This window comes from Balaenoptera borealis, assembly GCF_965194805.1.
Source record: "Balaenoptera borealis genome assembly, chromosome: 1".
In the NCBI taxonomy this organism is placed as follows: domain Eukaryota; kingdom Metazoa; phylum Chordata; class Mammalia; order Artiodactyla; family Balaenopteridae; genus Balaenoptera; species Balaenoptera borealis.
This window is the reverse complement of record NC_138860.1, coordinates 24,900,660-24,923,686: the sequence shown is the minus strand read 5'-3', so window position 1 is coordinate 24,923,686 and position 23,027 is coordinate 24,900,660. Positions and strand designations below refer to the sequence as shown.

The window sequence follows — 23,027 nt, the reverse complement described above, 5'->3', positions numbered from 1 at the left end:
TTTCATGGAGTTGCATAAGAGCAACAACATGACTTGACATGGCTCTTCCCAGTTTCCGCCGAGCTTTGCATGTCAGGCTGACTCAGAAACCACTGGAAAATCTGGGTCCTGCTTATGGTAGGCACTTCATAAGCAGTTTTGAGTAAATGGTTAACATTACAGTGACTATCCCAGAAACATTTCTCAGGCCCACGTTGATGCCTATTTTTTATTTTTTTTTAAATTATAGACCTCAAATGTGAAAAGCTAGCATAGTTTTCTTTGGACTTTAAATCAAGGACTGTTACCAGTTTTCCTGCCCTTAATACTGACTTCAAAAAAGGATACAGTGTCCTCCAGATCTTGATTCCTTGTTGTCACTAAACATAAGCTTATAGGTTCTTTGAGTTTTAAAAGTTTTATTGTGGATCACCTGGGAAAATAGCATGTAACAAAGTAATAGAAAAGTTACTCAGGAAATCTTATAGTCATAACCTCTGTATGCTTCTGTTTACCTGAGCTGCTACCTGGAAGAACCTTTGGACATTACATTTTCCTTTCTCACTGATACCAAGAGTATATTTCAACCTCATTTCTAAAAAGATGTCTTTCAACCAAATTTCCCCTCTTAAAGCCCTACCTAAATGTGAAGAGATGTATCATTTTTTTCTAGAATAGATACAAAGATGTTAGATTAGACCTTTGTCATTTCTCCCCGGACCACTGCAGAAGCCTTCTTCCTCCCTTTTCTTTTTGTGCATTCTAGCTCTAGCACTCCTCCCCCAAGTTCATCTTTTAAAGATACAAATGTATTTATAACCTTTTATTAGTTCCACATCAGAAATAGGATGCAGTTAGATTTTTCCTTCACTCCGTACACCAACAATATTATATATAAATTAGATATTTAAATGTAAAACAAATAATTATATAAGTACCAGCAGAAAATACAGATAAATATTTAATCTTGGTGTGAAGAAGACTGTAAAATACAGCAATAAAGGAATACACACTTAGAAAAATATTGGCAAAAAAAAAAAAAAGAAAAATATTGGCAACATATGGCAGGCAAAAGGTTAATAGCCTGAATAAAGAAAGTATTATTTTTATGTAATAATATACAAAAATAATATTCAGTTATATGAACAGTTCTTTATATTGTAGAAAGAGTTATTAGTTAATATTTTATTATTCTTACAGATTAACTAATCTTTTATTATTACTTCTATAGCAAAAACAAATTAGTTACTCACCAGGAGTATGCAGCATAGAACATCAGCAAGAAATAACCAAACTAAAGACTGATTTGGAAAAGAAAAGTATCTTTTATGAAGAAGAATTGTCCAAGAGAGAAGGAATACATGCAAATGAAATTAAAAATCTGAAGAAAGAACTGCATGATTCAGAAGGCCAGCAACTTGCTCTCAACAAAGAAATTATGATTTTGAAAGACAAATTGGAAAAAACCAGGAGAGAGAGGTAAGAATCAAGTTATTTACTCCTCTAATAATTATTTATTGAATACCTGTTCGGTGTCCAGGACTGGAGATATATGGCAATAAACATATTCCAGTTCTCAAGAAGACCAAAAAGTCAAGATTGGTAAACAGAAAATTATATTACAGCATCATAGGAAAGCAAATGGGATAAGTATAGGAACACCCGTAGAAGAGGCACAAAAGATAACTTTAGTGTGTCTAGGTTTTTTGGACAAAATTATTTCTGAGTTAAGACCAAAGATATACGAAATATATAGCTGTGGAAGAGTGTCCAGGCAAAGGTTAGCAGAATTTGCCAAGATCTAGAGGAAAAGGGTAGCATGGCACATTCAGAAAATGAAAGCTGTTCATTATGGTGGAAGCATAAAAAGAAAGATGAGTGGTGAGAAATGAGACTAGAAAGGAAAACAGTTGTAAGACCACTGAAGGAAAATTACATGATTATATCAATATTTACATTTTTGAAAGACCACTTTTGCTACTGTTTAGAGAATGGATTGGAAGGAGCAGACTGCAGATAGTAATCTAGCCATGAGAGATGAGGTGGCTGGACCTTAGATACGATAGTGAAGATGGAGAGAAGTTTATGGATTCAGAAGGTCTACCGAGAAGACAGAACCTGGATGACATGATAACCAGATATGAGAAAGTAGAAGCAGGAGAAATTATCAGTGATACTCAAGTTTCTAGGCTTTAGGTAACTGAATGTATGTTATTGTCATTCTCAACTTATATTGGAAGGCTAAGTTTAATTCAGTTTGGTCTGTTCGTTCAGCAAAAATTTTTAGAACCTGCTCTGTGAAAGCACTGCTGTAGGCCCTGGAGGCATAACAGTGAACAGATAAAAATTCTCTCTCCTTATGGAGCTTTCCTTTAATTATGGTGAAAGACTATAAGCAAAATGTAAATGAAAGAAGTAAAATACAGAATATATAGGTAATGATATAGGATAGGTAATATATAGGTAATGATAAATTCTAAGAACAAAAAATAAGGCAGTGGATGGGGGCTATGAAGCATTAAGGGGGAAAATTAAATTTTAAATATACATATATATATGAATGAAATAACCAGGGAAAATTATACTGAGAAGGTGATTTCTCAGTAAGGACTGAAGAAAGTGGGGGAGATATCTATACAGATGTATGAGAAGAACATTTTACATGAGGAACAAGAAGTCTGTTAAAAAAAATAATGGGGGCTTCCCTGGTGGTGCAGTGGTTGAGAATCTGCCTGCCAATGCAGGGGACATGGGTTCGGGCCCTGGTCTGGGAAGATCCCACATGCCGCTGAGCAGCTGGGCCCGTGAGCCACAATTACTGAGCCTGCGCGTCTGGAGCCTGTGCTCCGCAACAAGAGAGACCGCGATAGTGAGAGGCCCGCGCCTCGCGATGAAGAGTGGCCCCCGCTTGCCACAACTAGAGAAAGCCCTCGCACAGAAACAAAGACCCAACACAGCCATAAATAAATAAATAAATAAAATTTAAAAAAACAAAACAAAAACACATCCTCCATAGACCAGAATGTTTTAAAAAATAAATAAATAAATAATGGGAAGACAAAACTATGGAGATAGTAAAACGATCAGTGGTTGCAAGGATTGGGAGGAGGATGGGATGAATAGGCCGGGTACAGAGGATTTCTAGGGCAGTGAAACTACTCTGTATGAAACTGTGATAGGGGATATATGTCATTATACAACCTAATGTAAATTGTGACGTTTTAGTGATAATGATGTGTCAAATGTAGGTTCATCAATAGTAACCAATGCACCACTCTCAGTATATGGGCAATCTCTGTATTTTCCTCTCAGTATTGCTATGAACTTAAAACCTTTCTAAAAAATAAAGTCTATTAAAATAATAATACTAAAAAAGAGGCCAATGTGGATGAAGCAGATTTAAGGGGAGAGAATAGTGAGAGGTACATATGAGAGGTAATGGGGGCCAGATCGTGTAAGGCTTTGTAAGTCATGTTCAGTGACTTACAATTTTTTACTCTCAGTAAAACCATGGCAGGGCAGCATTGCAGGATTTTGAGTGGAAAACGGACAAATACTGACTTGTGTTTTAACAGGATTATTCTGACTACTAGATTAAGAAAAGTCTGAACTAGATAAGAGAAAAAGCAGTGAAACCATTTAGAAGGCTGTTGCAATCATCCAGGCAAAAGATAATGGTGGATTGGGCCTAGGGTGGTGGCAGAATTGGCTGTGAAAAATGTTCAAATTCCAGTTTCTTTAAAAGGTAAAAATAATGATATTTGCTGATAGACTAGATATGGGGTAAGAAAGAAAGAGGAAAAATCAAGGATGATGCTACAGTTTTTGGCCTTAGCAATTATGAGAATATAGTTACCATTTAGAGAGGAAAACTACAGAAGAAGCATTTTGGGGATGGGAATATCAGGAGCTCATTTTAAACAAATTATGTTTGAGGTGCTTTTTAGGCATCCCGGTGGAAATGTCAAGTAGGTCATCATACAGACTAGTCTGGATTTCAGGGCTGGAGATACAATCCTGGGAGTATTTATCATTCACATGATATTTAAAGGGGTGAGACTAGATGAGATCACTTAGTGAATGAATACAGATGGAAAAGAAGTCCTAGGACTGCAGCCTGGAGCACTCCACTCTTTAGAAGTTTGGAAATGAGGAAGGAACAGCCAAGTGGAGAGAGAAAGAGTGGTAAGAATGATGGGAAGATGACCAGGCAAATTTGGTGTGCAAATTTGGTGTCCAGATTTGGTGTTATGATGAATGCATATCAAATCTGTCTACCTGTTAAATTAGATGAGGTCTAAATCAAATAAGATGAGGACCATGTAATTGATAGTTGAGTTTACCAATATGAATGTCATTGGTGACTTTGATGAGAACAATTTCAGTGGAACAGTAGTGGGCAGAAACCCCATAATGGATCCAAAGACTTGAAGGAGAGCAATTGTAAGAGCAAGCATATAATAAAAGCAACGAGATAATAACTGGAGGAGAAATTTATCTCAAAAATAACACCATGCTTGTAATCTGATAGAAAGTACCAGTAGATGATTCAGGACAGAGAGGAGAAAAGTGTACTTGAGCAGGCGCATAAGCAAAGAGCAACCTTAGCTACATTTTTCTCCTGTAGTAAGAGAAGAATAAGTAGAGTGTATGATCGCAGGGGAAGGTACGTGGGGTGTTGGGAACTTGTTTTTCTGTTGTTAGGGTCGGGCATGTTGAATTTGAGGTGCTTGGGAGACGACTTTGGGGAGATATCAAGTCAGCAATTTGAAGCCCAGAAAAGCTTCAGATGTAGATTCAGAGTTTGTCAGCATAATGGATGATAATTGAAATAGGTGGTATAATGGATGAGAGAGCTCAGGGAAAATGTGTAAAAAAAAAAAAAAGTTGAGCACCTGTGACAGAATACCTGGGAGCATTGGCATTTACGCAGAGGAAAGAGGGGGTGGGGGGCTCACAAAGACAGCTGAACAGTCTAAATGTAGGCTGAAAATCAAGAAAGTGGGTATCACTGAAGCCAAGGGAGGACAACATTTCAAGAGGGAGGGAATGGACAACACTGTCAAAGGTAGCCAGTAGATTGGATAAAATAACAGTTGGGACAATAATGAGTTTTGGGACAACAGTTTTTTTGAGGTGGTGGCAGCAGAAGTCAGATTTTGGCACAGGGAGGAAAATTTAGGCAGTGAGGAAGTGGATACGGCAAACTCTCAAGATTTCAGGGTGGTTGCCAGTGAACGGGAAGACAAGGAAAGTGGAGAATGAAGTGTGACGTAGAGTTTAGGGAAGAGTTTGTTTATTTTGTTTCAGTATGAGAGAGACTTAAGTTTTGTTTAATGCTAATGGGAAAAAACAAAAATGGTTGTATACAGAAATTTTACTCAATTTATTCATATACTTATTTTTCTGAAAGGATGCTTCTTTGTAATTTTTTGTATTTTTTTCATTGTTGTTTGTTGTTTGGAGTTGCTTCTGAATCAAGAAAGATTCCTAAACATAACTAAATTTCACATTTTGATTATAGATAAGAAGGAAAGGGACACATTTGTTTGGACACAGGAGGGTTATTTTCCTAGAAGTTATCATTTAAATTATAATTTAATTTATATTCAATAATTTAGTGAGAAAGGGATTTTTAAGATTATATTTTTAAAATCAGCCATTACTTATGTCGTGTATTGACTTGGAAGCAATCATAAAATTACCCAGAACTGCTTCACATTGAAATTCATTTGCTGCTAACTAACATCCTCCATCATACTGCTGTAGATAAGCCTCTTTCTTTGCACTTCAACTCAGTATTCAAAAACTGATTCCCCTTTCTCCCTTAGGAGATTTTTGTTGTTGTTTCTTTTTTTTTTTTTTTTGTCTTTTTGTCTTTTAAGGCACTGTTTTTTATTTTCTCAATGATATAAGGTGCTTTACAAGTATGAACAATAACCTGCTACACTTTAATGTTTTGTATCCTTTCCATTGATTTCTTTAAATCTGGAATGTAATTCCCTGTGTGGCATCTGTTTTCTAATGTAGAAAAAATAACTTATCAAGCACTAAATTCTACTCTAAGGATACTAAATTTATCAATTTATTCCACTTTTGAAATGATAGCCCAAAATCCACCTGATAGATGCTCATTTGGCACGTTCTTCTCAATTCTGGTCGCTAAACTACATCCTGAGTTAGGATGAAAAGAATGGAGCTTTCAGGCTTTGAAACGACTACATTGATATTGCCAAAAGGGTCATGAGGTTGTCTGCGCAGGACAATGTTTTCCATCACTTACAGAGTTACATTTGGCATGTCAAGAAGAGAGGACATAATCCCACAGCTGCAGACATTTAAAATAAAAGAAGACAGCCACCAGGATTCGTGCAGAATATTTTAAATATTCCCGTTGAGCAAAATGATTTAACTGATTTTTCTTCAAGGCCAATGCTCCTATATGCATCCTCTGAAAAATTAAAGATCCTAGAACAGCGTCTTCCATGTGGGACATCTTGAAAGATAATATTTTGGTCTCAGTGAGTTACACAGCAGGTCTTGTTAATTTAGCGAGTCTGTTCACAGTGTGGTGGTTTCATTCTTTAGATTTGCAGAGTTTATAGAGAAAGAAAATTACAGCCTGCACACCCAAGACAAGGACAATTCCTCCAATGAAACTGGCTGCATCAAAGGTAGACTTCCGCGCAGGTTGTGAAGTCGGAGTTAAAGTGGTATCAGTTGTACCTGATGTAGTAGCTGTGGTGGAAGCTGTAGAAGAGGAAGGCAGAGTTGTGGTTTTAGCTGTAGAATTGGTTGGCAATGGTGTGGCAGTGGACGCAGGACAGAATTCTGTGCTGTTCACCACCTTGCAATCACGAACTGTTGAATTATCTGAACAGTAGCCTTTACCTTTGCATTTTATCCAAAAGCAGGTAGTGTTAGCAGCATTAGCATCAAAACAGGAAACCCCGTTGTTGCAGCTTTCACAGATTTCTGGTGCTGGAGTGGTGCCCGGCGGAGCGGCGGCGGCACCGGGGTTTGTCCTGGTGGTAGCCGGTAAAGCCGAGGGTGGCGTCACGTTCGGGGCCAGCGTAGTGTTCTGAGCCGCGCCCGTCACAAAGAGCTCGGCCAGGCAGCCGGCGGCCAAAAGCAGCGGGCGGGGCAGCGCCAGTATCGCGGCCTCCGCGCTGGCCTTTTGAGCCCGTCCGTCCCTCTGTCCCCTGCGGCGCCGCCTCCCAGACTCCTCCCTTTGGAGGTTTTTGAAAAGTTCGTTAGAACTGTGTTTACCCCTAAGGGTGAATCAGTTCTGTCCGTTAGAACTATAGTTTTAAATAAGTTTTATAATATTGTATGTATGTTTGTATGTGTAGATAGGTAGGTACGTAGGGAAGAAGGGAAGAAGGAAGGCAGGAGTAACGGAAGGACGGGCTGAGTGTGTTGAGAGAACTGTTGGAAGCGTAAGTTGAATTTTCTATGCAATCTAGAGCTGAGTGTAAGCAATTGTATTGCGGTCCCTATACCCTCCTTTTCCCCTAGCTTCCTCATTTTCCCATGCTTTCTACCATATATACAACTGAATAAGGTGAGCGTAATCAGGATGTCTTCCTCAGGTTTTCAAATGAAGAACAAAATAGATATTATTAAGCAGACAGATCTATCTATTAATTAAAAGGAAATGATTGTGACTTCCTAATTTTAAGGGAAATGTTTGGGATTTGGAGCAATTGAGATATAAGTGGCTTTTCAGAATAAGGCATATGATACAATAGCCAATCTGGGATACCATTATTTTACCTTTAATTCAATTCCTTTCTTTCCTTTTATATTTTGCATTGTATTAGTCAAAGTGAAAGGGAAGAATTTGAAAATGAGTTCAAACAACAGTATGAACGAGAAAAAGTGTTATTAATGGAAGAAAATAAAAAACTGACAAGTGAGCTTGATAAGGTGAGTGATTTAATCTCATTGATATTCATTGATACGTGCTAGATGTTCAGCACTATCATAGAAATTATAGATATAATTTTATATTTGGTGTACCTTTTTAAATTTAATATTCCTCCTAAACACAAGGATTGCTTCTGTGTACAGGCAATTTTTCATTTTACCAATCTGTACAGGAGTCTTCTTGGAGAGAGGACTTGGCTTACCTCGTCTTATTCTTTGTCCCATTTATTTTTTGAGCCCCTGTTCTTTATTTCACTTTCCATCTCTCTTTTACTATTAATCACTTACTTTGTCATGGCTAAGTTAAGGCCCGTCTTTGGCAAGAACAGGAACAATTAAGCCAAACTAGAGAAATTTTGACAGTTCTGATGTCATATTCATGATAGAGAACTGATAATAGCTAGAAGTAATACCATTGGTAGTTAAGAAGCCAAAGAAACCAACTCTGCCTATAAACTCTACAGCTTGAATAAAGAGCTGAACCATAGGTTAAACCTAGATTAAAACAGCTAGATTTATGAACAACATTGTAAATACTTAAAGGAATCTTTTTCCATTTAGTATCTCAGATTTCTTGAACTGACATCATTCTGCATTTCTTGTCCCAGTTGTTAACAGCTGTAAAAATCCTAATATTAATCAGCAGTTTTAATAGTTTTACTTACTTTTAAGTAATAAGGTTTGGATAATTGTGCTTTGTAATGAGTTCAAGGATTTTCCTGCAGTAAAAGTATTATGTTCAATTAATAGTCATTTCAGTAACACATTGAAAGACAATGGCTAAATAGTCATAAAAGAGAGACTTTTCATTCATTCTATCTCAATTTTCCATTGTGTTCTATATTTCTTTTTATTTCTGTCACTATTTTCCCAATGATTATTCAGTTTTCTAAGCATTTAAAAATGATTTTGCTTGTTTGGTTGCAAACTACTTGAGAAAGAACTCTGTTAGTTTATTTTGTAATTACAAAGCGGATGCACACAAACACTGTGGAAAGTGGCCAAATAGTAAGTAGTATAAATTATTTTTTAAACTATGAATACTGTATGAACATTATTGTATAACTCTTAGTTATTTCCACTAAAATACAACTAACAGTATTTAAACTTTATCCAAATAGGTCACATAATTGTTATTTAACAGGCTTAAACAATATGACTATGAAATTAAACATCATTTCTGTCTACCAGACAGAATTTTAAGATTCTGTTAAGAGTTACCTTGAGGTAAGAAATATAATTAAACTCTAGAAGGCCACTTCATGTAGAGTTTATAAGCAAATTACCTAGTAAAAGATGGTATTATAGTTTAAGAAAAATTGAATTGTGATATAATCAAATCGAATGTAGATCAAATCTTGTATTCACACCTTGGTTTCATTTCATTATTAACCATAAAGTTCTGGCAAGTTTACCAGAAATACATCTTTAGAAATAATTTTTAAATAATACTCTTTTGATTTTGATGAGATCTGAAGGATAAAAATAAAAGCCTATCTCCTAATTTTATAAAAAATAGAATATTACCTTGTCTTGCTAAATTGAAGATGTGGTAAAGGATGTGAACAGAACTTTGAGAGCAAATCATATGGTTGGCAAGTATTCAGTGACAAATGATAACAAGGAAATGTTTATTTCTGGAGAAATAGGGGAGGGTCTGGGTCTTCTTCCATTTGAACCTCTTCTCTATTTTTGCTCCTTGTATTCAGCTTTACTTCTCTGTCAGTCCACCTAACTGCACATCTTCACTGTTTCTTTCCATTTACTCATTTTTTGGTTTGGTTGAATTGGGTATTTTCCCCAAGAGGGATAACCAAAGAATACCTTTGCCATTGCTACAACAACTGTTCCATTGGGAACCTGCTTGAAGAGAACCGAATTCCTTCTCAACAGAACTTCAGATATAGAAACCAAAAAGCAATTAGTATGTTAATTTTGAAACTTATATAACTAATAGATTCTCATAGTCAGATTTTTTAACTTCAAAAATAACAATTAAAAAGGAAGTAGAAAAAAGTTTGTTGATATTTTCAGAAGTCTGTATTCAAAGTTTCTATTAAAGGTAACTTATTGCAAGTAAAATTAGCCATATATGCCAAGGAGTAGAAGTAAATGGTTTCCAGTAAGAAAATATTATCATTTGTGTCTTGTTTTTAAATAATTATTTTACATAAAAGCAAAATGACACAAAATATGGAAAATATTCAACATAAAAGTTACCTATGATTTCATCAACACGAAACAACTATCTTACTTTTATATGTTCCTTTTCAGGTTTGGTTGTATATGTATTACTACATAATTTCAGTCATATATACATTTTATTTTCTAATCTGCTGTTTCATTTAAAACATGAGCATTTTTCCATATTCCTATGTAGTCTTATAATTATCATAAGCCAGATATGTCAATTTACAAATAGTAAAACCTTCTCATTCCCAAACATGCAAAATGAAGTAATACTTAGGTAGAATTTACTTTGTGCAGGCCCTCTCCTGAGTTACTTTATATAAACCATATAATTCTCACAATAACTCTGTGAGGTATACCCTATTGTTCCTACCATTTTACAGATGAGGAAATTGAGGCAAAGGGAGATTAAGCTACTCTCGTAATCTCAAAACTAGGGAGTGGCAGGATGGGATTGGAACACAGGTAGTCTGGCTCCAGAGCCCGGTGCTTTTATTCAGTAAGAATGAAAAGATTAACTTTTCCTGACAAATACTAAACACATCTATTTAAGACTCCTTTTAACCACTGTAACATGACAGTGCAAAAATCTGTATTTCCTCCTCTTCTTGCAAATCTCCAGCTGAAACCCCAATCACAGATTAATTGGAAGTCAAAAGCAGTGGTGATCAGAAAAGGATGTGTTGTAGGAATTAGTGAAGACACTGCATCTGCAAAAAACACATTCTCCAAAATAGCTTGTAGACTTCTGGCTATGCTAACATGAAGAGATTGATGAATCCGCTCAAGAAAAAAAAAGTTTCAAAGTGGACACAGTTTTTGAAAACAGTCATTTCAGAGCTCCCAGAGTTAACCAAAGGAAGACAACTACAAAACATTACTGAGATAAATTAAGGAATATCTAAACAAATGGAGAGATATACTGCATATTGTTAGGACTGCAGTTCTCTCCTAATAGATCTATCTATGGATTTGGGGAAATCACTATCAAAATTTTGGTAGGCTTTTTTGTTAGAATTGGCAAGCCTATCCTTAAATTTATATGGGAATACAGACGATCTACAATAGCAAAAATATTTGGCGGGGGTGGGGAGGCAAGGTGTACAAAAGTTGGAGGATTTACACTACAGAATTTTGAAACTTACTGTAAATCTTTAGTAATCAAAAGATGGTAACATTGGCATAATGGAAAAGAGTAGAGAGTCCAAAAATAAGACATCATATTTATGGTTGATTGATTTTCAGCAAAAGTGCCAAGGCAATTCAGTGGGAAAAAGACAATCTTTTCAACAAATGGTGCTGGAATCATTGGATATCTATGTGTAAAAAATTAACTTAGATCCTTACCTCATAGCATATACAATTAATTCAAAGTGGATCATAAACTGAAATATAAGAGGTAAGCATAGGAGAAAATCTTTGTGATTTGGGGTTAGTCAGAGATTTTGTAGATATGACACAGAGCACAACCCTTGATAGAAAAATAATTATAAATTGGACCTCGTCTAAATTTAAAGACAACATTAAGAAAATGAAAAGACATATATAGATGAAAAGATTTTCAAGTAATTTATCTGATAAAAGACTTATATTTGCAATGTCTAAAGAACTCTTAAAGCTCAGTAATAAGAAATAATACAAACAACCCAATGGAAAGAAACGGGGGAAAAATTGAAAAGACATTTCATGAAAGAAGATATATGAATAACAACTAAGCACGTGAAAAGATGTTCACTATCATTAGTCATTAGGAACAATGCAAGTTAAACCATGGTAACATACTGTTGTACAGGCTCAAGAGTTAATTAATCAATCAGTGACCATACCAGCTGTTGGCAAGGATATGGAGGAACTGAAACTCCTACACTGCTTGTAGAAGTGGAAGATGGTATAACTACTTCAGAAAACAGTTTTGAAATTTCTCAAAAAGTTAAGCATACACTTACCCTATAACTTGGAAATTCAGAAGAATTAAAAACATAGTCCCTTTAGAAACTTGTATATGAATGTTCATAGCATCATTATTCATAATAACAAATAACTGGAAATAATACAAATGTTCATCAAGTAGTGAACAGATAAATAAAGTGTACTAATATCCATGTAATAGAATACTACCCTGCTATAAAAAGGAGTTAGTTCCTGATATGTGCAACACTGTGGTTGAACCTCAATAATACGATAAGTGAAAAAAGCCTGATACAAAAAACTATATATTGTATGATTTCACTGATATTACGTTTCTAGAAAAGGCAAAACTATAGACACAGAAAATAGATCAGTGATGCCTAGAACTCATGGTGGAAGCCAGGATTGACTGCAAACCAGCTTGAGGGAAATTTCTCAGGTATTGGAAGTATTCCCAAACCAGATAGTGGTGATTATTGCACAAATGTTTAAATTTACTAAAAATCATCAAACCATAAGTGTTATAATGAGTGAATTTTATAGTATGTAAATTATACCTTAATAAACCTATAAAAAGAACATAGCTGGTAAAATACATTTTTAGAGGTAAATAGCACACCCTGGAGTACAAAATGTAAATTCCTTGTTCTCAATAGGCAGATAGCGATGTGCATTGGTAGTGACAGGTTCTCTGACCCTTTTTCTTTCTCAGAAGACCATGAGGTTGAGGATAGGATTAAATGGGGAATGCATAAAGTCATTTGTCTTTCGGCAGAGGGGAAGAAATGAAACTTTGCATTGTGACTTTTGCAAAAACTGCCTATCTCCCATGGAAGTACAGGTTAAAAACACACACCAGAAAAACCCTGGGTCATTAGGAGAATTCCAGATGAACTTAGATTAGGGAGTTGGCAAAACTTGTACATTTCTTCTAGTTTGTCCAATTTATTGGCAGAGGAAATTACAGGCCAATATCTTTGATAAATATAGATGCAAAAATCCTCAACAAAATATTAGGAAACCGAATCCAACAACCATAAAAAGGATCATACACCATGAGCAAGCTGGATTCATCCCAGGGTTACATGGATGGTTCAACATATGCAAATCAGTCTGTGTGATAAACCACATCAACATAAGAAAAGACAAAAACTACATGATCATCTCAATAGATGCAGAAAAAGCATTTGATAAAACTCAACATCCATTCATGATAAAAACTCTTTCCAAAGTGGGTATAGAGGGAACATATCTCAGCATATAAAAGCTATTTATGGCAAACCCATAGCCAACATAATACTCAAAGGTGAAAAGCTGAAAGCCTTTCTGCTAAAATCTGGAACAAGACAAGGATGCCCACTCTTACCACTTCTGTTCAACATAGTATTAGAAATCCTAGCCACAGCAGTCAGACAAGAAAAAGAAAGAAAAGGTATCCAAATTGGAAGGGAAGAGGTAAAGTTGTCATTGTATGCAGATGACATGATACCATATATAAGAAACCCTAAAGACTCCACACAGAAACTACTAGAACTGGTAAACGAATTCAGCAAGGTAGCAGGATACAAGATTAACATACAGAAATCAGTTACATTTCTTTACACTAACAATGAAATCTCAGAAAGGGAAAGTGAAAAGACAATCCCTTTTAAAATCGCATCAATAAAAAATCAAACAAACACACTTAGGAATAAACCTGACCAAGGAGGTGAGAGACTTATATGCCAAGAACTATAAAACATTGATAAAGGAAATTGAAAATGATTCAAAGAAATGGAAAGATATCCCATGCTCTTAGATTGGAAGAATTAATATTGTTAAAATGGCCATACTACCCAAAATAGTCTACAGATTTAATGTGATCTCTGTCAAATTACCCATGTCATTTTTTACAGAACTAGAACAAATATTCCTAAAATTTATATGGAACCACAACAAAAACCAAAAAACAGAATTGCCAAAGCAATCCTGAGGAAAAAGAACAAAGCTGGAGACATAATCCTCTCAGACTTCAGACAATACTACAAAGTACAGTAATCAAAACAGCTTGGTATTGGCTGACAAAAACAGACCTATGGATCAGTGGAACAGAATAGAGAGCCCAGAGATAAACCGACACACACCTATGGTCAATTAATCTTCGACAAGGGAGGCAAGACTATACAATGGAGAAAAGACAGTCTCTTCAGCAAGTAGTGTTGGGAGAGCTGGACAGCTGCATATCAAACAATGAAGTTAAAACACTCCCTCACACCATACACAAAAATAAACTCAGAATGGCTTGAAGACTTAAATATTAAGACATGATACCATAAATCTCCTAGAAGAGAACATAGGCAAAACATTCTCTGATGTAAATCATAGCACTAGTTTCTTATGTCAGACCCAGGAAGAGCCACTGTTTCAGTAAGAGACCAAGGACAGAATCCAATGTCCCAGCTTGAAAGCAAGTCAGGCAGGAGGCGTTCCCTCTTACTAAGGTCAGCCTTTTTTTCTATTCAGGCGTTCAACTGATTGAATGGGAACCATCCACATTAGGAAGGTAATCTGCTTTATTTAGTCAATCAATTCAAATGTTAATCTCACCCAGAGACACCTTCAAAGACACAACCAGAATGTTTGACCAAATGTCTAGGCACCCTGTGACCCCATCAAGTTGACTCATAAATTTAACCATCACATGGCCCCTCATCTTCACAAACCTATAAATAATTCTTGTAGGAAAAATTCATCTCCTTCAAGCTGAGTAATCAAAAAGAAAACTGACACAATATCTCTACAAATATATCAGAAAGGAATAGTAATAACTAATAGCAGATTGAGACCATTTATCAGAAAAATGTAGCCATGAAATAAAAATTATATGCAAATATTTTATCATGAACTTTTAAAAACTAAATAAACAAGAATTTTTGCTTCTGTGACAGATTAGGTTACATCATACCTACCACCTCACCAAGAGGAGCTATAAAGCTGGACTTTAAAAAAAATGTTTTTAATACTGTAGCAGTACTGCCTGGAAGTATTCATCTGCAGGAAGGCACTGGAGGGATAAGAAGGCAGCCGAGACTTTACTGACCCAAATCCTTTAGAAAGGAGTAGTACAGAGAGATGAGCCCAGCATTCAGTGCCAGTTTTCCTCTTGAGGCATTTGCTGATATGAAAGCTGTAGCAGAGAATCCAGGAAGTTGAGCGCAATATTTCACAGTATCACAAGTTTAGAGAGAAAAACTGAATATCAATGCCCACAAGGTGCAGGATCCTTGGTAATCAATTCAAGCTTTCAACTGAACTCATCGAAAAGGCTACATTTTAGAAATAAGGGTGAACCAGAGAGAGATGAGCCTTCTCAGTGACTGAAACCCAGCCTCTAAGTAATTGAATCCCTGATCTAATTGCCTACCAGAAGTAAAAGTAAACAGTCTCTGGAGGAAGATATTATATAGAGCCTCAAATTATCTCTAAAATTTTCATATGCTATATGTGGCATGCAGTAAGAAATTACAGTGCATACCAAGAGATACAACCAAAGGAAACCAAGACATAAAAGTATAACAGCAAAAACAAAGTAAGAAAATAATAAATGAGAAGAAAACCAGGCAGTCAGTATAAACAGACCCACACAATTCTGAGTGTTGGAATTTTCTTAATTGAACTTTAAAATAACTGTATGATATATTCAAGAAAATAAACATGATGAAGAATTTCAGCAGACAACTGGAATCTATACAAAACAGTCAAAGAAATCTTTAGAAGTGAAAAATAAAATAAATGAAAAATCCAACAGAAAATTTTAACAGTAGATTGGAAAGAACCAAAGAAAGGAAGGGGTAAATAAAAAACTTTCCATACTAAAGTCTGGATATAGATCTAAAAGGACAGAAATACAGGGACTTCCCTGGTGGTCCAGTGGTAGAGAATCTGCCTTACAATGCAGGGGATGCTGGTTCGATCCCTGGTCAGGGAACTAAGATCCCATGTGCCGTGGGGCAACTAAGCCTGCATGCCACAACTACTGAGCTTGCATACCTCAACTAGAGCCCATGTGCCGCAAACTACAGAGCCCGTGTGCTCTGGAACCCACGCACCACAACTACACAGCCCATGTGCCCTGGAGCCTGCGTGCCACAACTAGAGAAGACAAAACCCTCACGCCACAACTAGAGAGCCTGTGCACCACAACAGAGATCCCGCGTACCGCGACTAAGACCAGACACAACCAAAAATAAATTAAATAAATAAATAAATAATACATTTTAAAAGATATATTAAGAAAAAAGGACAGAAGTACATAAAAAGAGGCTGTGAGACATAGGGGACATGATGAAAAGATCTGACATACAAATGTTTGCTTTCCCAGAAGAAGAGGAGAAAGACTGTGGTAGAAGCAATATTTGCAGAGTTAATGGCCCATAATTTTCCAAAACCTATGAGAAATATTTAGCCACAAATTCAAGATGTGCCACAAACCCTAAAGGTGATAAATAGAAATTCAATCCCTTAGGCACATTATAGAAAAATTGCTAAAAACCAACAACAAAAGAAAATCCTAGAAGCAGCCAGAGAAGAAAGACACATTGTATTCAAAGGAGCAAAAGCTAAACTTAAAGCTGTCTTTCCAACAGAAAAAATGGAACCCAGAATAAAAAGGAATGACATCTTTTAAAGTGCTGAAGGAAAATAACTGCCAATCTAAAAAATTATATACAGCAAAAAGTGTCTTTCAAAAATGAAGGCAAAAATTCAGACTGTAGAGAACTCTGCAGGACAAACAACATACGTTCTTCAACAAATAAATTACAAGAAAAATTAAAGTGTTGGAGGGGAACTGCTATGTACTAGATGTTTGTGTCCCTCCAAAGTTCAGATGTTGACACCTAGTACTATTTGGAGGTATAGGCTTTGGGAGATGATTAGGTCATGAAGGTAGAGCCTTCATGAATAGGATTAGTGCTCTTATAAAAGAGACCCCAGAGAGCTCCCTCCTCCCACGACCATCTAGAAACCAGGAAGTGGGCCCTTGCCAGACACTGAATCTGCTGGCGCCTTGATCTTGGACTTCCCAGCATCCAGAACTGTCAGAAATAAATGTTTCTTGTTTAAGCCACTCAGACTGTGATATTCCACTACAGCAGCCCAAATGGAGTAATCTGGAGCCTATAAGTAAAAAAGACTTAACAGATAGAGCAACCATTAAGTTAACGTTTATTTGTTGGTATGATTCAATTTAACAGACTGTTAAGTCTTTTGATGTTTTGAGACAACTGGAAATTTGAACAATTACTAGCTATGTGATAAAGTAAGGAAACTTGTTACATTTGTTTAAATATGATAATGATATTGTGGTTATATGTAAAAAGAGAGCCTTATTTTCTAGAGATATACACAGAAATATATATGGATAAAATTATATGATGTCTGGTATTTGCTGCAGAATAATACCGGAGGAAAGGGTAAGAAGACAGGAGTACAAATGAAATAAGATTGACATTGAGGTGATAATTGTTGAAGTTAGTGATGATGGGCTCATGGGAATTCACTTATACTCTTCTGTTCATTTTTGTATATGCTTGAAATTATAAGTTTTTTTAAAAAGAGGATGACATAGAGATATTTTCAGACAAAAAAATGAGAGACGTTGTTACCAACAGAACTGGGGAGTTCTTCAGGCAAATGGAGAATGTTCACAGATGGAACCAATTCAACATGGGGAGTATGGGAAAAGCAAAGGCAGAAGGAGAATTCAGAGTACTTGATGTTTCCAAATTCAGTGACCAGAGGGTGCATAATAATAGGAAATCAGAAAGACAAGCATTTTTGAGTTATCAGATTGAACAAGAGGCATCTGAGCACCTTGAATTCCTGTTCCTAAAAGTCACACGTCTTTAAGTACCTTAAAACTGCCTTTCAGCTTACCACTTTGTATGAGAACTTAAGTACATGCAACCAGCAGTTAGAAGAAGAGGTAAAAGATCTAGCAGACAAGAAGGAGTCAGTTGCACACTGGGAAGCTCAAATCACAGAAATAATTCAGTGGTGAGTACTCTCTTAAATCTGTTTTTGTGGGTAGTTTTTGGCCATATAGTCAAGTTGGTATGAATTCCAGGAGGAATATTTATTACTGGTCTGTGCTTCTATGTTGTCTGTTATTTTCCTCTTTTCTCTAACTCCATCAAATATTCCATATCAGCTTTTACACAGTTTCATTAGAAGCTGATATTTCTTTCTAAGAAAAGAAAATGTTATTGTCTCCTAAGATAGTTGGTCCTTAAAGAACTGAAGAAACTCATTCACTAGCTATGGATGTTCCTTTCTAAGATCAAAATTGCTGTATTTGTGATGACTTTAAGAAACAGAAAGCCTGGAGAATATTTTACAAGCTGAAGATGTGCTTTCACCTTTTTTGTAATTAGACTAATTTACACACGGCATTTTGAAAACATTAAATGGTTACAGTTTAGTTTTATCAACTGTTCTTTAAGCCCCTAGGATTTAATTTGGGATAACTGCCTTAGTAACTTTCATATTAATTAACTCAAATGATTGTTCTGGTATTTGTAAAAATCTGTATATTTTTATAATACTTGAAGAAAGTAGAATCCAACAGGGACTTTATTTTCTAATGCAAATAGCCTAACTTTTTATATTTACTTTTTTAACTTTCTGACTCTTTTTTAGCACGTTATTGAGGTTTTATTTATATAAACAACTACTGGTTTCTTCAGATACCTATAGACCAATAATTTGGTGAGAATGTTAGTTTATCATGCTCTTATTTTTGTTCTCTAAGCATTTTTTCCTACTTAGACCAGCTTAATACCCTCCTTCTTAAATGAAATCATAAGTGAATAAACACTGCCTTTTTAAGTAATCTTACCCAAATGACTCAAGTATTTTGATATTGACTTAACTATAGAGCTCTTATGTTAACTCAGCTTTAGCTTATGAATGTGACTGTTGAGTGCATATCTGAAGGAAAATGCCCAAATTGTGGAAATAGGGTTGTGTTCCAAATAGTACAGTTAATGGTTCATTAATATTTAATTGAGATCCTTGTCATAAACTCTACATTTCCGAAGCAAAATCATTTTAATCTTTAGCCGTGCTTATAATATCAAACATTATGAGTTTTCCTTTGTAACTCCATTATTATGGAATCAAATTTGTAATAAGATGTTAAAGAAAATGACTTTAAAGAAGACAAAACTGATTTGGCCAAAGCCTGACATCCTAGACCACTGATCTTTTCAAGTGATTGCATGATGGGTTCAGATGGAATGGGAAGTGGTTCTAGTAAAGAAGCTTTAAATATGGACTATCTGGAAAGGCTTAGTAGAAAGGATGAAGATGAAAATTTTTGTGTGATGCTACAAAGCACTCTTTTTACACATTTCACATTCAAGTGAAATATGCAGAAGAAATCAGGAATACAATGAATTCACTTTGCATTAAAGCTATTATTTAGAAATGGACTAATATATTAGATAATGAATTATTAAATACCTAATAGGCTAAAAGTAAAAGATATGCTCACTGTTCTCAGAGTTCTCACCTATTTGAAAGTTATATCTCTGAGATATTCTGTGCAAGCTTATAAAGGTCAGAAGTCTCAGGCTATTCCTGGTTTTTTAATCTGGTACATTAAAAAATGAAGTAATGCCAAAACAAGGTTTTGGAAGCTTGTGCTATGCAGTGTTTTAAATGTTTCCATTGGCCAAATTAACAGTTTTAAAATAAAACAAACACTGCTGTATATAAGACTTCATTTGAATGCATTTCTAATGGCCCTGTTGCTCTGCTCCCTCTGCCTTTTCCTATGAAATACCTCTTTCATGTGAAAGAAAACCTTTTAGGTCAAGGAGACCTTGTTGCTCACACTGTATTGGAACAGGGACCTTTCTTCTCACCATTGACTCATCAGAAGACTTCACTCTTTCTCTTTGAAATGGTACTACAAAAAGAGGTTGAAGTAATAGGCTGGTCCATAAGGTTCATTTTTTAGATGTATCTCCTCACATATAATGCATTCTTCTGGTATAATAGGAGATAGAAAACTCTGTAAAATAGAGTACTTTGCCTTCAAGTACTAGCTTATAGTGTAACATTTAAAAGTTTAAAAACTAATGTGATCAGAGCTGGATATAAGTAACAAGACTTAAATGTAAATTGTCTTATGTACTGTACAAATACTGATTTTTCTATATGAGTATAGAGGAGAATTACTTCAGACTGGGTGCTAGAGAAAGTTGGGGGTCATCAGTGGAACTAGAATGCATTTTCTGAAAACACTGAGTTCAATAAAGAGTGCTACTATTCCTATAAAAGAATAGTAGGAAATAAGACCAATAAAGTTATTGCAGCACAATTAACATGAATACTGGGTAAGAATCAGAACTTCATTTATTTATAAGAAGAAGGAGAAGGCTTTTGTGCAAAGGGTTATGGAATTGACTGAGGTGATGCATTAGGAAGGTAACTCTTCATAGTGGTGTTCAGCATGAAATAGAAGGAAATTTGGGGGAAGCTGAACAAATGGAGAAGACATTATGGAAGAAGGATCTATAGGACTTCATTAATTATAAATGAAGGGCAAGAGATGAGGAGGAATTAGTATTTCTGAAACTCTGTGTTGGAGAGATGAAGAAAATGGTGATATCATTGAAGTAAGAAAAGTCAGGAGAAGGAACCAGCTTTGGGGAGGATGATATAATCAATTTTAGTTGTTCTTTTGTTTGTTGGTGAGTCTGAGATCATTCTGAGATATCTGAGTGGAGATTTCCAATAGGCTTTAGAAAAGATGACTTAAAGGTTAGGATTAGAAATATAAATTTGGGAATTTAATCTCTAGTAAATAAGGCCATTGAAGTTGTTGGGTTTTATAATAGAAAGAAGGATAATGATGAGGGTGATAATAGTAGAAGACAGAGGAAACAGCTGTGTAAGACAATGAGGAAAATGTTTTAATAATCAGGAAAGGGTTTCAATAGTGAAACTTTTATTTTCCTTTGTTTAAATTCATTCACATTATTTGAAACACTCCTCATTCATTAATTTTCATTCCTGTGTAGTAATAGTTTACAGTGATTAAAAAATAGTATGTTGTAGGCATTAGGCTGAAAATTCACATGTTTTCTCATTTAGTTATCACAACAGTCCTATGAGGTAGGTATTATTATTATTCCCATCTTATAACTGAGATAACAGAGAGTTAGAGGGGGTAAATGACTTATCCAAAGACACACAACTGCTAAACAGTGAGCTAGGATTTGAACCTAGTTCTATATGACTGAAGAATCAAGTTCTTTTTTTTTTTTAATTAATTAATTTATTTATTTATTTATTTATTTATGGCTGTGTTGGGTCTTCGTTTCTGTGCGAGGGCTTTCTCTAGTTGCGGCAAGCGGGGGCCACTCTTCATCGCGGTGCGCAGGCCTCTCACTGTCGCGGCCTCTCTTGTTGCGGAGCACAGGCTCCAGACGCGCAGGCTCAGCAATTGTGGCTCACGGGCCTAGTCGCTCCATGGCATGTGGGATCTTCCCAGATCAGGGCTCGAACCCATGTCCCCTGCATTGGCAGGCAGATTCTCAACCACTGCGCCACCAGGGAAGCCCAAGAATCAAGTTCTTAATCACTCTACTGCATGTGTCCTGACTCCCAAACTTTTTTTTTAGTTTTCATTTTATGTTGGAGTATAGTTGATTAACAATGTTGTGTTAGTCTCAAGTGTACAGCAAAGTGATTCAGTTATACATATATATGTATCTATTCTTTTTCAAATTCTTTTCCCATTTAGGTTATTACAGAATATTTAGCAGAGTTCCCTGTGCTATACAGTAGGTCCTTGTTGGTTATCTATTTTAATTATAGCAGTGTCCCAAACTCCCAATCTATCCCTCCCCCGACCCTTCTCCCGTGGTAACCATAAGTTCGCTAAGTCTGTGCTGACTCCTACACTTTTTAAGGACCATGTCTTATATGTCTTCATCAATCTTCCTAATATGCCTACATAATAATCAGTATTTAGTAAATATTTCTTGATTATTTTGACTTAGCCAAAGAAAAGATGAGAGACTTGCCTCTAAAACCGGTTTTTTTTTTTTAAACGTCTTTATTGGAGTATAATTGCTTTACAATGGTGTGTTAGTTTCTGCTTTATAACAAAGTGAATCAGTTATACATTTACATATGTCCCCATATCTCTTCCCTCTTGCGTCTCCCTCCCTCCCACCCTCCCTATCCCACCCCTCCAGGTGGACACAAAGCACCGAGCTGATCTCCCTGTGCTATGCGGCTGCTTCCCACTAGCTATCTATTTAACGTTTGGTAGTGGTATGTCCATGCCACTCTCTCACTTTGTCCCAGCCTACCCTTCGCCCTCCCCGTATCCTCAACTCCATTCTCTAGTAGGTCTGTGTCTTTATTCCCATCTTGCCCCTAGGTTCTTCATGACCATTTTTTTTTTTTTTAGATTCCATATATATGTGTTAGCATACAGTATTTGTTTTTCTCTGTCTGACTTACTTCACTCCATATGACAAACTCTAGGTCCATCCACCTCACTACAAATAACTCAATTTCGTTTCTTTTTATGGCTGAGTAATATTCCATTGTATATATGTACCACATCTTCTTTATCCATTCATCTGTTGATGGACACTTAGGTTGCTTCCATGTCTTGGCTATTGTAAATAGAGCTGCGATGAACATTTTGGTACATGGCTCTTTTTGAATTATGGTTTTCTCAAGGTATATGCCCAGTAGTGGGATTGCTGGGTCGTATGGTAGTTCTATTTTTAGTTTTATAAGGAACCTCCATACTGTTCTCCATAGTGGCTGTATCGATTTACCTTCCCACCAACAGTGCAAGAGAGTTCCCTTTTCTCCGCACCCTCTCCAGCATTTATTGTTTGTAGATTTTTTGATGATGGCCATTCTGACCGGTGTGAGATGATATCGCATTGTAGTTTTGATTTGCATTTCTCTAATGATTAATGATGTTGAGCATTCTTTCATGTGTTTTT

General features: G+C 35.9%; 1 protein-coding gene and 1 pseudogene across 7 annotated transcripts in view; one reads left to right on the top strand and one right to left on the bottom strand.

Moving 5' to 3' along the window:
* The first annotated feature begins 873 nt into the window (after window positions 1-873).
* LOC309605026 (serine/threonine-protein kinase MRCK alpha-like) overlaps window positions 874-23,027 on the top strand; it is a 95,509-nt gene continuing 73,355 nt past the window's right edge. For 5 of the 6 annotated variants that reach the window (XM_082340279.1, XM_082340278.1, XM_082340277.1 and 2 more), the window contains exons 1-3: window positions 874-1,458; window positions 7,803-7,908; window positions 17,918-18,042. In XM_082340279.1, coding sequence (XP_082196405.1) covers window positions 1,418-1,458; window positions 7,803-7,908; window positions 17,918-18,042 — 272 coding nt within the window. In that variant the 5' untranslated portion in view covers window positions 874-1,417. The remainder of the gene's footprint in view (window positions 1,459-7,802; window positions 7,909-17,917; window positions 18,043-23,027) is intronic. The other variant, XM_082340280.1, reaches the window with a different exon arrangement.
* On the bottom strand, window positions 6,200-7,252 carry LOC309605533 (sialomucin core protein 24 pseudogene; annotated as a pseudogene). The gene has a single exon. The product of its transcript is annotated as a sialomucin core protein 24 pseudogene (transcript).